Source organism: Setaria italica, chromosome IX, assembly GCF_000263155.2.
Source record: "Setaria italica strain Yugu1 chromosome IX, Setaria_italica_v2.0, whole genome shotgun sequence".
NCBI lineage: Eukaryota > Viridiplantae > Streptophyta > Magnoliopsida > Poales > Poaceae > Setaria > Setaria italica.
Genome location: NC_028458.1, coordinates 49301875 through 49313925, shown reverse-complemented (window position 1 = coordinate 49313925; position 12051 = coordinate 49301875). Strand labels below are relative to the sequence as shown.

At 43.8% G+C, this 12051-nt stretch overlaps 2 protein-coding genes across 5 annotated transcripts in view; both read left to right on the top strand.

Moving 5' to 3' along the window:
• The window catches only part of LOC101769880 (serine/threonine protein kinase OSK3), a 5990-nt gene extending 849 nt beyond the window's left edge, over positions 1-5141 (top strand). The window contains exons 1-11 of one of the 3 annotated variants that reach the window (XM_004984789.4): positions 47-311; positions 1148-1338; positions 1481-1665; positions 2176-2358; positions 2448-2579; positions 2686-2871; positions 3318-3407; positions 3479-3562; positions 3687-3827; positions 3901-4131; positions 4619-5141. In XM_004984789.4, the coding sequence (XP_004984846.1) occupies positions 1155-1338; positions 1481-1665; positions 2176-2358; positions 2448-2579; positions 2686-2871; positions 3318-3407; positions 3479-3562; positions 3687-3827; positions 3901-4131; positions 4619-4732 (1530 nt within the window). In that variant the 5' untranslated portion in view covers positions 47-311; positions 1148-1154 and the 3' untranslated portion in view covers positions 4733-5141. Of the gene's footprint in view, positions 1-46; positions 312-356; positions 939-1141; positions 1339-1480; positions 1666-2175; positions 2359-2447; positions 2580-2685; positions 2872-3317; positions 3408-3478; positions 3563-3686; positions 3828-3900; positions 4132-4618 lie in introns of those variants that run through there. The other 2 variants (XM_022823318.1, XM_012843081.3) reach the window with 2 other exon arrangements.
• A 1789-nt stretch (positions 5142-6930) lies between these two features.
• On the top strand, positions 6931-12005 carry LOC101770283 (protein YIPF5 homolog). 2 transcript variants are annotated; one of them, XM_004984791.2, is made up of 2 exons: positions 6931-7892; positions 11482-12005. In XM_004984791.2, the coding sequence occupies exon 1, from the start codon at positions 7105-7107 to the stop codon at positions 7879-7881; it is 777 nt and encodes a 258-aa protein (XP_004984848.1). In that variant the 5' UTR covers positions 6931-7104; the 3' UTR covers positions 7882-7892; positions 11482-12005. The 2 variants fall into 2 exon arrangements, with proteins under 2 accessions (XP_004984848.1, XP_004984847.1); XM_004984790.2 differs by having other exon boundaries at positions 6931-7901.
• Positions 12006-12051: the final 46 nt, after the last annotated feature.

The window sequence follows — 12051 nt, the reverse complement described above, 5'->3', positions numbered from 1 at the left end:
TTCTCCTGCTTCGATTCCTCTTCGGGTTCGGGAGTGGGCCGCTGGGTGCTGGGGGTGGGTTTGAGCTGCGGATCAAGGGGGGCTTGCTGTCGCATTCCCTTGGGGGAGGGCGAGGAGTTTCGTGGACTCGGAAGAGTAGATGAGGTGGGGGGAATTGAGCGGCGCTTGTGGTTTCGGGGATTTGATGGGCTGCTAGAGCAAGGCGGCGGCGGGTCTCCTCGGACGCAACGCCTAGTCTGCAAGGATGTCGTCTACTCCAGTTTCGCTCTCTCAGATCCTCCCGGGCTGATCTCTCGCCCGCTTGCTACAAGGTCAACCTCGAATCCTCGATCGATTGCTTGGATAGCTTGTCTATCGATTGTTCTGTCAGTCGATCTCACTTTTCCTCGGTTTTAGCTTCTGAGCTGAGATCTCGCTGGGTGAGGGATTCCGATTTATATCCCGGCTATTTCTTTTATGGATGGGACTGGTGCACAAGCTGCCTGTGTTGTGTGTCGTAGCTGATTGGTTACTTGGGCTGTGTTTGGTGTGCGGATTCTAGGCTCGGTATCTTGACACTAGTTAGCCATGCCATTATGCCAATTAGGTGCTGACATTTATTGATCGTTGTCTACGGGGTGAACAGGGTATGATGCCGCTGGTTGTTCATCAGTTGTGATGTTTAGGGTTCTTTTCAGCTTTTAAACCACCAGGATTCCATTTGTTGTTCATTTCTTTCCGCTGTCAAGCGAGTCCTAGTTGTAGTAAATAGTAATCTATTTTTGCACGACCTACGGGTGCAACACCATCCATGGACAAGATCAAGTGGCCAGGCACTGTAAAGGTTGTGGCAGTAATCTGGGATTCCATTCCGGGAGAGGATGGCCTAGAAGGCTTTGGGGATGACTTATGGTTAGGGTTTGGTTAAAGGGAGGACAGGATGGTGCAACCACTTGATGGTATTTGCTTTACCGTTAAATAAAATACTTTTGAGCATTTACGTACATAACAAAGTACAGTAATTTATGTTGTGGGGACCAATAGAAATACAGACTGCACTGAGTGTGATTTGTATTTGTGCCGGGCAAGGATCCTATTAAATACAAACTTATAGTTGTGCTAATTGATATATAGCAAACATAAAATCTCTTCGTTTTTTTAATGGCAGAGTGAAAATGGATGGAAGTGCTAGAGGGGGTGGGCATTCTGATGCATTAAGAAACTACAACCTGGGAAGAACATTAGGTATTGGTACATTTGGAAAAGTGAAGATCGCAGAGCATAAGCTTACAGGACATAGGGTTGCTATAAAGATCATTAACTGCCGCCAAATGAAAAATATGGAAATGGAGGAGAAAGGTATGCTTCCTTATACAGTTGATACCCCATTATTTTGCTGATAGCTTCTCTAGGAGCAAAGTTCAGCTTTGGATAGTGCTTTGAAACTAAAAGCTGGAGTTAATTTGATACTATTAAGACTCCCCATGTATCCTGTTTTCAGCAAAGAGAGAAATCAAGATATTGAAGTTGTTCATTCACCCCCATATCATCCGGCTTTATGAGGTCATTTACACACCTACAGATATATATGTTGTGATGGAATATTGTAAGTATGGTGAGCTGTTTGATTACATTGTTGAGAAAGGCAGATTACAGGAAGATGAAGCTCGTCGTATCTTCCAGCAGGTATTTGTCCTTCGCTTATTTATTTGCTTGTAGTGACATGTTTTTTTTGCATCACAGTAGGTATTTATCGTTAAAAGGGTTTTCCCTTGTTATTTTGCATCAGTGGAAATTGAATATTTATGGACACTCCATCCATTTCCTCATTTGTTTCTGTTGCATTTAATGTGGGCCTCATTTTGATTTGGTTATGATCCAAAGAGAAAAAAGAAAGGTTTAATAAACCATAATTATTTGGATTAGTTTGCCTTGCCTTTTTTTTAGCTTCTGACCTGTTACCATGTTGACTTGCAAGACTGGTGAGGTAATTGCTTTGTCTTTAGGGTGAGGTACTCTATTCAATCAGTTAACGCCTTTTCCTGAACTCTTGATTATCTTAGTATCATAATTTTGAATTATGACTGAAACGTTACATCATCCTGTGGGAGGATATGCCGGTTAGAATATTCTAGCTTTTTTATTTGTATTTTCAAGTTTTTTCTTATTAGTTTTTTTTCCATGTGCACTTAACAGATCATATCTGGTGTGGAATACTGCCATAGAAACATGGTTGTCCATCGTGACCTAAAGCCAGAAAACTTGTTACTTGACTCAAAGTATAATGTAAAACTTGCGGACTTTGGCTTGAGCAATGTCATGCATGATGGTCATTTTTTGAAGACTAGCTGTGGGAGTCCAAACTACGCTGCTCCTGAGGTATTTTATGCTTATCACAGTAATTTGTTGATCTATTTTCCTGCTTTTTTGCACACCATGTTTTATGATACATATGGGTATCTTTGCAGGTAATATCTGGTAAATTATATGCTGGACCTGAGGTTGATGTATGGAGTTGTGGAGTGATCCTTTATGCACTTCTTTGTGGAACTCTTCCATTTGATGATGAGAATATTCCCAACCTGTTCAAAAAGATTAAGGTGAGAAAGAACTTACATGGACTACTACCTTGCAACAAGTAGATTTTCTTTTCTTCTTGTTTTTTTTGGAGATTGATCCCCCTCCCCCTGGTTTTACGTGTTTCAGGGAGGTATCTACACTCTTCCAAGTCATTTGTCTGCTTTAGCTAGGGATTTGATCCCAAGAATGCTCGTTGTTGAGCCTATGAAGAGAATCACAATTCGTGAAATTCGGGAGCATCAATGGTTCCAGAATCGCCTTCCTCGTTACTTGGCAGTGCCTCCACCAGACACGACGCAGCAAGCCAAAATGGTATATCCTCTTTCACATTTAAGTGGTTATGCCGCTATTGTATGATTGTATTCAAATGTTTCTAATTTTGTCCACTAATACGTAAGAAAACGTATTGAAGACTGTTCATATCAGAAAATCATCTACTATAGTTTTTGCGCAAAAAATATTTTTATAAGCATTTGTAGTATCTTGTGAACATAATATTGTATAGATCAATAGTCAGAAGTTATATCTCAGAGTAATTCCTTACTGCTAGTAGTTTGTACTGTAGCACCAACCACCAACATGTATATTCTATTGAGTGCATAAGTGGTACACACTAAATTTTTCTTGCAGTGTCACTTTTTAATGCATGTTGAGGGATATTAAGGCATTTCTGTTTAATTGACTTTACAGTAACTAGTCCCTATCATTCTTCTCCTGACAATGCTGTAACATTTTCCTACAACGGTCATTTTCTGAAGATTGATGAGGATACACTTCGAGATGTTGTTAATATGGGATTTAACAAGGACCATGTGTGCGAATCACTGTGCAGCAGACTTCAAAATGAGGTATGGGCTTGCAATGTGAGCCTTATGTTTCATTTTAGTGAGTTGGCTACTGATATTTGCAAAATTTCCAGGCAACAGTTGCATATTATTTACTATTGGACAATCGGTTTAAAGCAACCAGTGGCTATCTTGGGGCAGATTATCAAGAATCAATGGTCAGTACACATTTACATGATTACATCTGGGGTCATTAAACAAGATAGATAGCGGGGATTTATTTGATTTATTGACGATTTTAGCGCTATTGAATGTCGAATGCCTGAATGGTTGCTTCTCCAGGATAGGAATTTAAATCAGCTGGCATCATCCGAATCAACTAGTTCTGGTGTGAGGAATTATGTTCCAGGAAGCACAGATCCTCATAGCAACGGCCTGCGGACACATTATCCAGTTGAAAGAAAATGGGCACTTGGACTTCAGGTCTTGCATGCAGTTCATTTTGCTTTGCTTTGTACAACCTAGCACTTGTATTAATGTATCATTTAACCAACAGTCTCGGGCCCACCCACGTGAAATAATGATTGAGGTCCTAAAAGCACTTCAAGAATTAAATGTCAGCTGGAAGAAGAATGGACACTACAACATGAAATGCAGATGGTGTCCGGAGTTTTCAGAAGCCCATGATATGTTAGATTCCAGTAACAGCTTTCTTGGTGACTCTACCATCATGGATAATGATGATGCAAATGGAAGGCTACCTGCTGTGATCAAATTTGAAATCCAGGTATGTAGTAGCTTGTTACACTAACTGGACTTTGTTCAATAAATTGTGTGTTTTTAACCCGGTCTTGCTGACTTGTTCAATCATGTGTTTGAATCATTGTTGGAGTGTGGACAGAGCAATGGATTCTCAAATTTTTTTCAATCATGTGTTTTGAATCATCATTAGCAACAAGTAAAACTATGTGTTTTCAAGCCACCTTAGTTCTTTCCTTGTTTTCTAAAAAAGGAATTTCTAATACATATTGTTGTGTTTCCAGCCTGTAAACGTTCAGCACATGAGTCTGCTATTTCTAACAAGTATCCCTGGTGCCATTCTGATCAAACAAACTTTCATTTTGTGCACCAGTCTACCATATGCCCATATATTACACCTATCTTGGACCAGCAGCCTATTAATTCACTTGAAATGCCACATTTTGTTCTCTTATTATAATACGCTCTTTGGTGATGCATCTGCTGCCTGCTGACATTGTTTTCTTCTTCATCAGCTTTACAAGACGAGGGATGAGAAATACCTCCTCGATATGCAGAGAGTTACTGGACCTCAGCTCCTCTTCCTGGACTTTTGTGCGGCCTTCCTTACCAAGCTTAGGGTTCTATAGTGCTCTGTTTCTCTTCAGAGTGGCGAATAACTAAACTTAGGGCTCTGCCGTGTGAGTTTTTTCACTGCAGTAATGAATAAACTACAGCTTGTAAATAGAAATAGGAACCTTTGCGCCTTTTTCATGTCTTTGGACAGCAGAACGTGTTGTTTGAGTGACTGGTCTTGTGTTATGCCCAAAGGTTGGCAGTTAACTTGTTATAGATATATAGATATACATAGGTTTAGTATAACTGTCTGGGGAGAAATTGCTTTTTAAGCAAGCTGTGGGCTGTGGCATCGCAGATGGCAATGCTGCAGTATAAAGCTCTTGTGAAAAATGCAAGATCCAGCTTCTGTTCACCTTACTACATAGCTATCCTCCGATGTACTTGAATTTTTTGCAATTGCTAATGTTTTCTTGATAGCCAGAGACATCTGCAAAAGTATCATGCTTCTTGACTTACCTTCTGTAACTAAATTGATATACGAAACAACGTTGCGCTTGAAAATTTTGCAGTTGCTAATATTTTCTTGACAACCACCGAGACACATCTGTAAAAATGGGTCTGTTCGCTTCAGCTTATAAGCCGGTTGAAAAGCTAAAATGGTTGATTTGTTGTGAGAGGAAAATACTGTGTTTGATGGCTGATAAAGCTGAAACTAACAAGCAATATCATGCTATGCCCTCCGTTTGTACATACACGCTGTTTAGGATAAGTTAATTAATTTACGTTTAAACTAATCACTTTGTCCCAAAAGTTATAAGACTAGTACTTGACTTACCTTTTGTAACTAAATTGATGTATTGTAATACTCTTTTTTTTTGCGAGACATTATAATACTCTTGACAATGATACTACGTCACTTATTTGTGAACAATTGAAATACTTATGATTAGCAAATAAATCGTTTGAACTCGATTTCTTTTTTTCATTAGAAAATGTAAAGAGGATTTCTTTTTGGACGAGGTAAAGAGAGGAAAACGTTCCAGTTTCCACCGCCGTGCTGACGCCAGCCCCGGCCTCATTTAACGTGACAGTGTGTCCAGCAGGAACAGGACCGGCTGACCGGGTTTGGAGTTGAAGTTCTGGGAGGCAAGAGGCGTCGGGCGTGTCACTAGCTGGGCATACGCGATTTGTAACACGTGGCAGCACATGAACGGCCACTGGCATCAACCACTCGGTCGGTGTGTTTACACCGGAAATGAATTAGCCGTTTACACCTCCATCTTAGCGGATAAAACATGTCCATCTAAATTCGAGTTACGAAGTGCGGTAACGAACTTGAAAGTTACGTGCGTTTATTCATTCACAACGAGTTCCATTATCACATTTTCATAATAAAATATTAGAATCACGTACAAATTCATCTCGTCCAGCTGTATATCTATATTTTTAAAACTGTAAAAAAAACACGACAACCATTTTTTAGGATCCTTTGAAAAGAAGATATCGTACAAACTAGAAGACTCAGCTCTTCAAATTCAACGAAACAACCTTTTTCAACTTGGTAGTAAGTCCACTCGAAAGAGTGCTAACCACTAGCATTGTAGCACCGAGTATTTTCCCTAAAATGGACTTACTATCTACCTTCAATCTCCGATAAGCCATAATGAGATGATGTCATGTCTACAAGTCATTTGCAGAGTCGAAGACTTTATGAATCTCTTCAGTAAGGGCAGCTCCAGTGCTGTGCCAACTGTTGCTGTTCATGGGAAATGAATGAAACTAATATCCGATACCTCCAATGCAAACATCGATTGGTGGGACTCTTTTTGCAGTAAAAAGAAATATTAGTCTCCATGCATGTCCTATGCTCGCACAAACGGAGAAAAGTCTGATGCTTGCCTCTCTCCCTCCACCATGTAGCACATAACGTATTTTATTCATCAGAGTTCGAATGCTATTTGGAAGTCGATTTCTATTCTGACACATAGCATTCAACCTTCACCACATGCTCTATTCGTTTATTTTCCTGCCACGCCATCATGATTCGACTGTTTTGCACACTGAAGCTACCCTAAGTATAGTTGCATATATGTTTTAGATTAGCATACATCTCGAAAAGAGTGTGTAGAGTGTGGTGTTGTGTACGGATACATTCTGTAATTGTGTTCGAGACATAGGAAAAAGAACTGAATTCAGACTATCGGATCCTTTCCACCAAAGCAACATACTCACGCATTTACCCCTTTGCTTAACCACGAAACGCGCAAAAAAAAAAACGCGGAAAAGCAAAACCCGAAAGCCGCAAGAAAGATAGCGCGATTCCTCCCTCGAATCCCCGACGACCTCCCTCCTCTCGAAGGCCAAAACCCAACTCCACGATCTCCCGCAACATCCCAGATCTCTAACCCTCACCGCCGCCGCTTTCTCCCCGATCGCCGCGGCCATGGCGAAGGAGTTCCCCGTGCCGCCGGTGGTCTTCACGCCGTCCACCCCGACGCACCGCCGCCATCCTGCCCCGGGCATGGGGGCCTCCCCTCCGCCCGCGTTCGCGCCGCCGCGCCCCTCCACCTCGTCCGCTGCCAACCCGCTCCCCTTCATGTCGTTCGACGTCTCCGCTGCCGCGGCCTCCTCCTCCTCCGCGCCGCCCCTCTTCGCGGGGCCCATGGGCGTCGGCGGCTCCGGCGCATCCTTCGAGGACGAGCCGCCTCTCCTCGAGGAGCTCGGCATCAACACGCGCCAGATCTGGCGGAAGACGATCTCCATCCTCCACCCGCTCCGCTCGGCCGACCCCTCGCTCCACGCCGACGCCGACCTCTCGGGCCCGTTCCTCTTCCTCCTCTCTTTTGGACTCTTCCAGCTCCTCGCGGGGAAGTTTCACTTCGGGATCGTGCTCGGCTGGGTCACCGTCGCATCCCTCTTCCTCTACTTCGTCTTCTCCATGCTGTCGGGCGGCCGCCGCGGGGACCTCGATCTGTACCGGTGCGTCAGCCTCGTCGGATACTGCATGCTGCCCATGGTCATATTCTCCGCGGTCTCCCTCTTCCTGCCGCGGGGCGGCGGACTTATATTTGGAGTGGGGATGGCGTTCGTGTTATGGTCCACCAGGGTCTGCACCAGGCTGCTCGCAGAGCTTGCATCTAGCGGCGACGAGCATAGGGGCCTCATTGCCTATGCGTGCTGGCTCGTGTACATGCTGTTCTCGCTGCTCGTCATCTTCTGATACCGTTTATGGTATGGAAGGTATGCTTGAAAACTTTGCTAGACCATGCTGATATTTAATTTGATCATTGTTGCTAAGCACTAAGAGCAAATATTTAGCCCTACAATCTTGGTTTAACAATTTGAGTTCCTAAAGACACCCCTACATAAAGATGAGTTAGTTGAGGCTCATAGAAGACCAAGTTGGATGGATGCTTACTGTGTTTATCTCATTTGAATTAACCAGTCTTATCGTTTCCCCATGATATTGGTTTTGTTTCCGCCATGATTATAACTGAAAAGTGATTATGCGGTACCATGATTAATGCAGCCTTGTCTACTCTTTGCAGTATCTGTAAGATGTTTGTCGTTACTAGGTAGGCACCACCCACCACCCTTCACTTGATAATGTCGAACATATTTAACTTATATTTGGAAGACCTGCATCTTCTGCTTACTTTCCATAATCGATTAGTGGGTGCTTGGAAATTTACTCGACAACATTTGTGCATGTGAGAACAAAATGCCATTACGATTATACATCTAACTGATAATGAGAAGAGACCTGCAAACACATGCCTTACAAGATAAGTTGGGGCTCTGAATTGTAGGTGTAATCCTTTTTTGGTTGCCCATAGATATACAAGGTAGCTTATTCTTTCCATTGGTCTGATTGCTGATGAAGTATAATTCGTCTAGATATAAATGTTTATGTGCCTATTGGAACTAGGAAATGTTGTATGTTAGCTGGCGATATTTCCTACAGAAATTGAAAACTCTTTACATGCTATTGGAGTGCTGATCCAGTTTTCTAGTCTTACAAGCTGTGCAGCATCAAATAATACTTAAAAAATGTCATTCGAATGAAAGCGATAGTTATCAGTTTTGCGCTAGTGCTCACATGATATAGGCGGTAATTCTTCTGTTCCTATTGGTGTATTGCAAGTATCATTTAGAGCTGGAAACAAATTGTTGATAAATGAACCAAGTTATGTTAAATCTAATGACAAATTGAAGATGCTTCCTTGAGTCAGCTGGGTAGGTTTGGCTATTCCTGAAAAGTAGTCAGCTGTTTGCGCAAGTCACCTTCTTTAGGCTCCAAGTCACCTTCTTTTAAGCTCCACTGGACAACACGGCATTCTCGTTCTATAGGCTGGACATACTCGTGATAGTTCCCCAGAATCCAATAAATCCACTTAGGTCTACATTGCCGTGATATTGTTCTATGGAAGCTGGTGGGCTGCTTCTAACGCATAGTTCTTTGTACTGGCATGGTCCCACCTTTTTTTTTTTGATTGGAGCATCAAACCGCGCAACCTTGTTCTACTTGACTAAGCCAGTGCTCATCCAAGGAGGGAGTTTGCTTTACCCAACTCCCATTTTGATAAAAAAGGCAAAAAAGCTCTGACTCTAAGGCATGCAAAGTTCCTTTAGCATGAAGGGCCTTTAACATAATTCTTTGGATATCCTTTTATTTCATCAATAGACTATTTATGTCGATGGTGAAGATACTTAGGATCTGTATATGCAGCTATTCAAGTTGGTACCTCTATATTTAGGCCCTGTTTGGCACGGCTCCACTCCTAAACTCCAGCAACTCCATCAAAAAATTCAGCCAAACACCCCAACTCCAAAACTCCATGGAGTTGCCAACTCCATGGAGCTGTAGTGCAAATGGAGGTGGAGTTTTGGAGCACCTCTTTTGCTGCTTCAGAAACCTCTCTTTTGAACCTCCTCGTGGAGTTGGTGGGTAATTACCCACCAATGCCATTGGTTACACAAAAAACGTTTCATTCTATTCTCCCTTCTATTCTCTCGAGCCCCACTCGCCGCCAGAGCCCCGCCCGTCGCCGCCCCCGTGGCCGGCCGGCCTCGCCGCCCGTCGCCGCCCGCCGCCGCCCCCATCGCCCGTCGCCACCCGCTACCCGTCGCCGCCCGCCGCTTGTCGTCGCTCGCCGCCGCGCCCGTCGCCCGTCGCCGCCTGTCGTCGCACGTCATCGCCCGCCACCCGTCGCCGCCCGCCGCCTGTCGTCGCACGTCGTCGCCTGTCGCCGCCCGCCGCCCGTCGCCGCACCCGTCGCCCGCCGCCTGTCGTCGCCTGTCGCTGCCCGCCGCCTGTCGTCGCCTGTCGCCGCCCGCCGCCCGTCGCCGCCCGTCGCCGCACCCGCTGCCCGCCGCCTGTCGCCGCCCGCCGCCCGTCATCGCCCGTCATCGCCCGTCGCCGCCCGCCGTCGAGCCCGCTGCCCAGCCCGCCGCCCGTCGCCACCCAGCCCGCCACCCACCCCGCCGCCCGTGGAGGGTCTCCCGTGTGCAGCACAGTGCAGTGGAAAAAGGGGAAGAAGAAGATGGGATAGAGAGGATGACAAGTGGGACCTTAATTAGGGGGCAACAATGGCAATCCACACTGAAATCGATCTTTTTTGGAGCTGAGAGCACCCATCTAGCCAAACACCCCATTTTTGTTCTGGAGTTTTGGAGCGGAGCTGGCTCCATGTGGAGTTCAGGAGTGGAGCAGCTCCACCAGGAGTTGGAGCCATGCCAAATAGGGCCTTAGAGTTGAAGAGCCACATCTCCCTCATTCATTATGAATGGACCAAAAGTTTACAAAACGTTTAAGATTTTGTAACCTTGGTTTCCTCTAGATTAAACATCTTCAGACACAAGTCTTTGCTGGGAAAAGCACCAGGATTAGATGACTACAGTCCTATTAGCATACAACGGCAACATTTTCCTTACATGTTTCTCCTCAAATCTCATTGGCTCATTTAGCTCCGTTCTTGCAGATACCCTTCCTGACTTCCTCTCCCAGTTGTTCCTGCCTCCTGGCATCTTCTGCTTCTTTGCAACTCCATGTCACAGTTCTTCCTGGTAGTAGCCTTAGTGTTGATCGGCGTACACTTTTAACTTCCCAATGAAATTGCCCAGCTCTTTAGAACAAGGCCTTGGGGGGAGTCTCCTCCCATTGTCGTGTTAGTTTTCCCAGCCCCTCATTGTCTCTAGGCACAGGATTCCCCATCTTCTCAGCATCATCAGGCTCCAGACCTTGTCCATACCCATCCGAGATATTCTCAGAAAACACAGATTGTTTCTCAGTTTCCATAAAAACCATACATAGAATGTGTTTGGATCCATTTTTCTCTGTTCATGTTTTTGATAGAGGAATCCATGCTTGCTTTGTCCATTATGGATCTCAGGCTAGGTTGCATGTACTTGTTTGATGGTAAGTAGATGAGTTTGGTGATGAGATACTTCAGATAAACTCATTTACTAACATAGGCAGTTCTTTTGGAGAAAACGTTGCTTTTAACTGATTCTTGAAGCCAACATAACTTCAACCTACCTGAACTCCAGAATTTGTTTTCAGTGGCTTATTTGTCTTCTCTTTTGCCTAAGATAACTGAAATGTCTTTATTCACTCTTCTTGCATGAAATGTTACACTTCACAAGTCAAAGTGTCCTTCAAGAAGGAATTTTCTTCTATGTTGTTGTGTACTTGTGTTGCAATTTTGAGAATGATAAAAACTTTATATTGCTTTGTACTCTTTCCCTTGTTACTTTGTAAATTACAAGTATACAACAAATGTGCAGAGTTGTAAACTGTGTTTCTCTCCTTTCTGTGCAGATAATGTTCGGAATTTGTTTGGTGGATGGAGTGGACTGCCTTTTAACCAGTCAGTCACTGGAGTGTTTTTGCTGTGACCTTGCAGAACTACTTATGATCTGGCCAGTGGGGAAATGTCCTGTAATGTCCTGAAATGTCCAGTGGGCATGGTGGGTGCTCAGTGTAGATCTTGGTAAAGAAAAGGAAGTAATTAGGTTTTGCCGAAGTATTATTGGTGGAAATCTGACTTTCTAAAGTGAGCTGTCGTGGTCTGTGCAAAATTTTCATTGTGATTACTTACCACGACTGGTTTATTTAGGATCACCATGCTTAGTTTCCTTTATGTTCACTGTTCAATTTTTAGCGTTGCAATTTATAAGAGATAATTGTTCAATATTTAGGTATGTGTGCTAATTACTGGTTCAAAAATCAGAGGAAGGCTAGCTTTATCTCTTGTTACAAGTCGGCCCTTGAGTTCGTGTTGTTGGGTAGTTCTATTTGCTACTATTTGCATTTGTGCTATTGCATGATTAGCCTTTTCATCATTTCTGAATCATATGTGAAAATATGTGCTATTATTTTATTCGTAAA

Bases quoted from the DNA above. Each gene is read 5' to 3' on its own strand.
- LOC101770283 (XM_004984791.2), top strand. From the start codon at position 7,105: ATGGCGAAGGAGTTCCCCGTGCCGCCGGTGGTCTTCACGCCGTCCACC.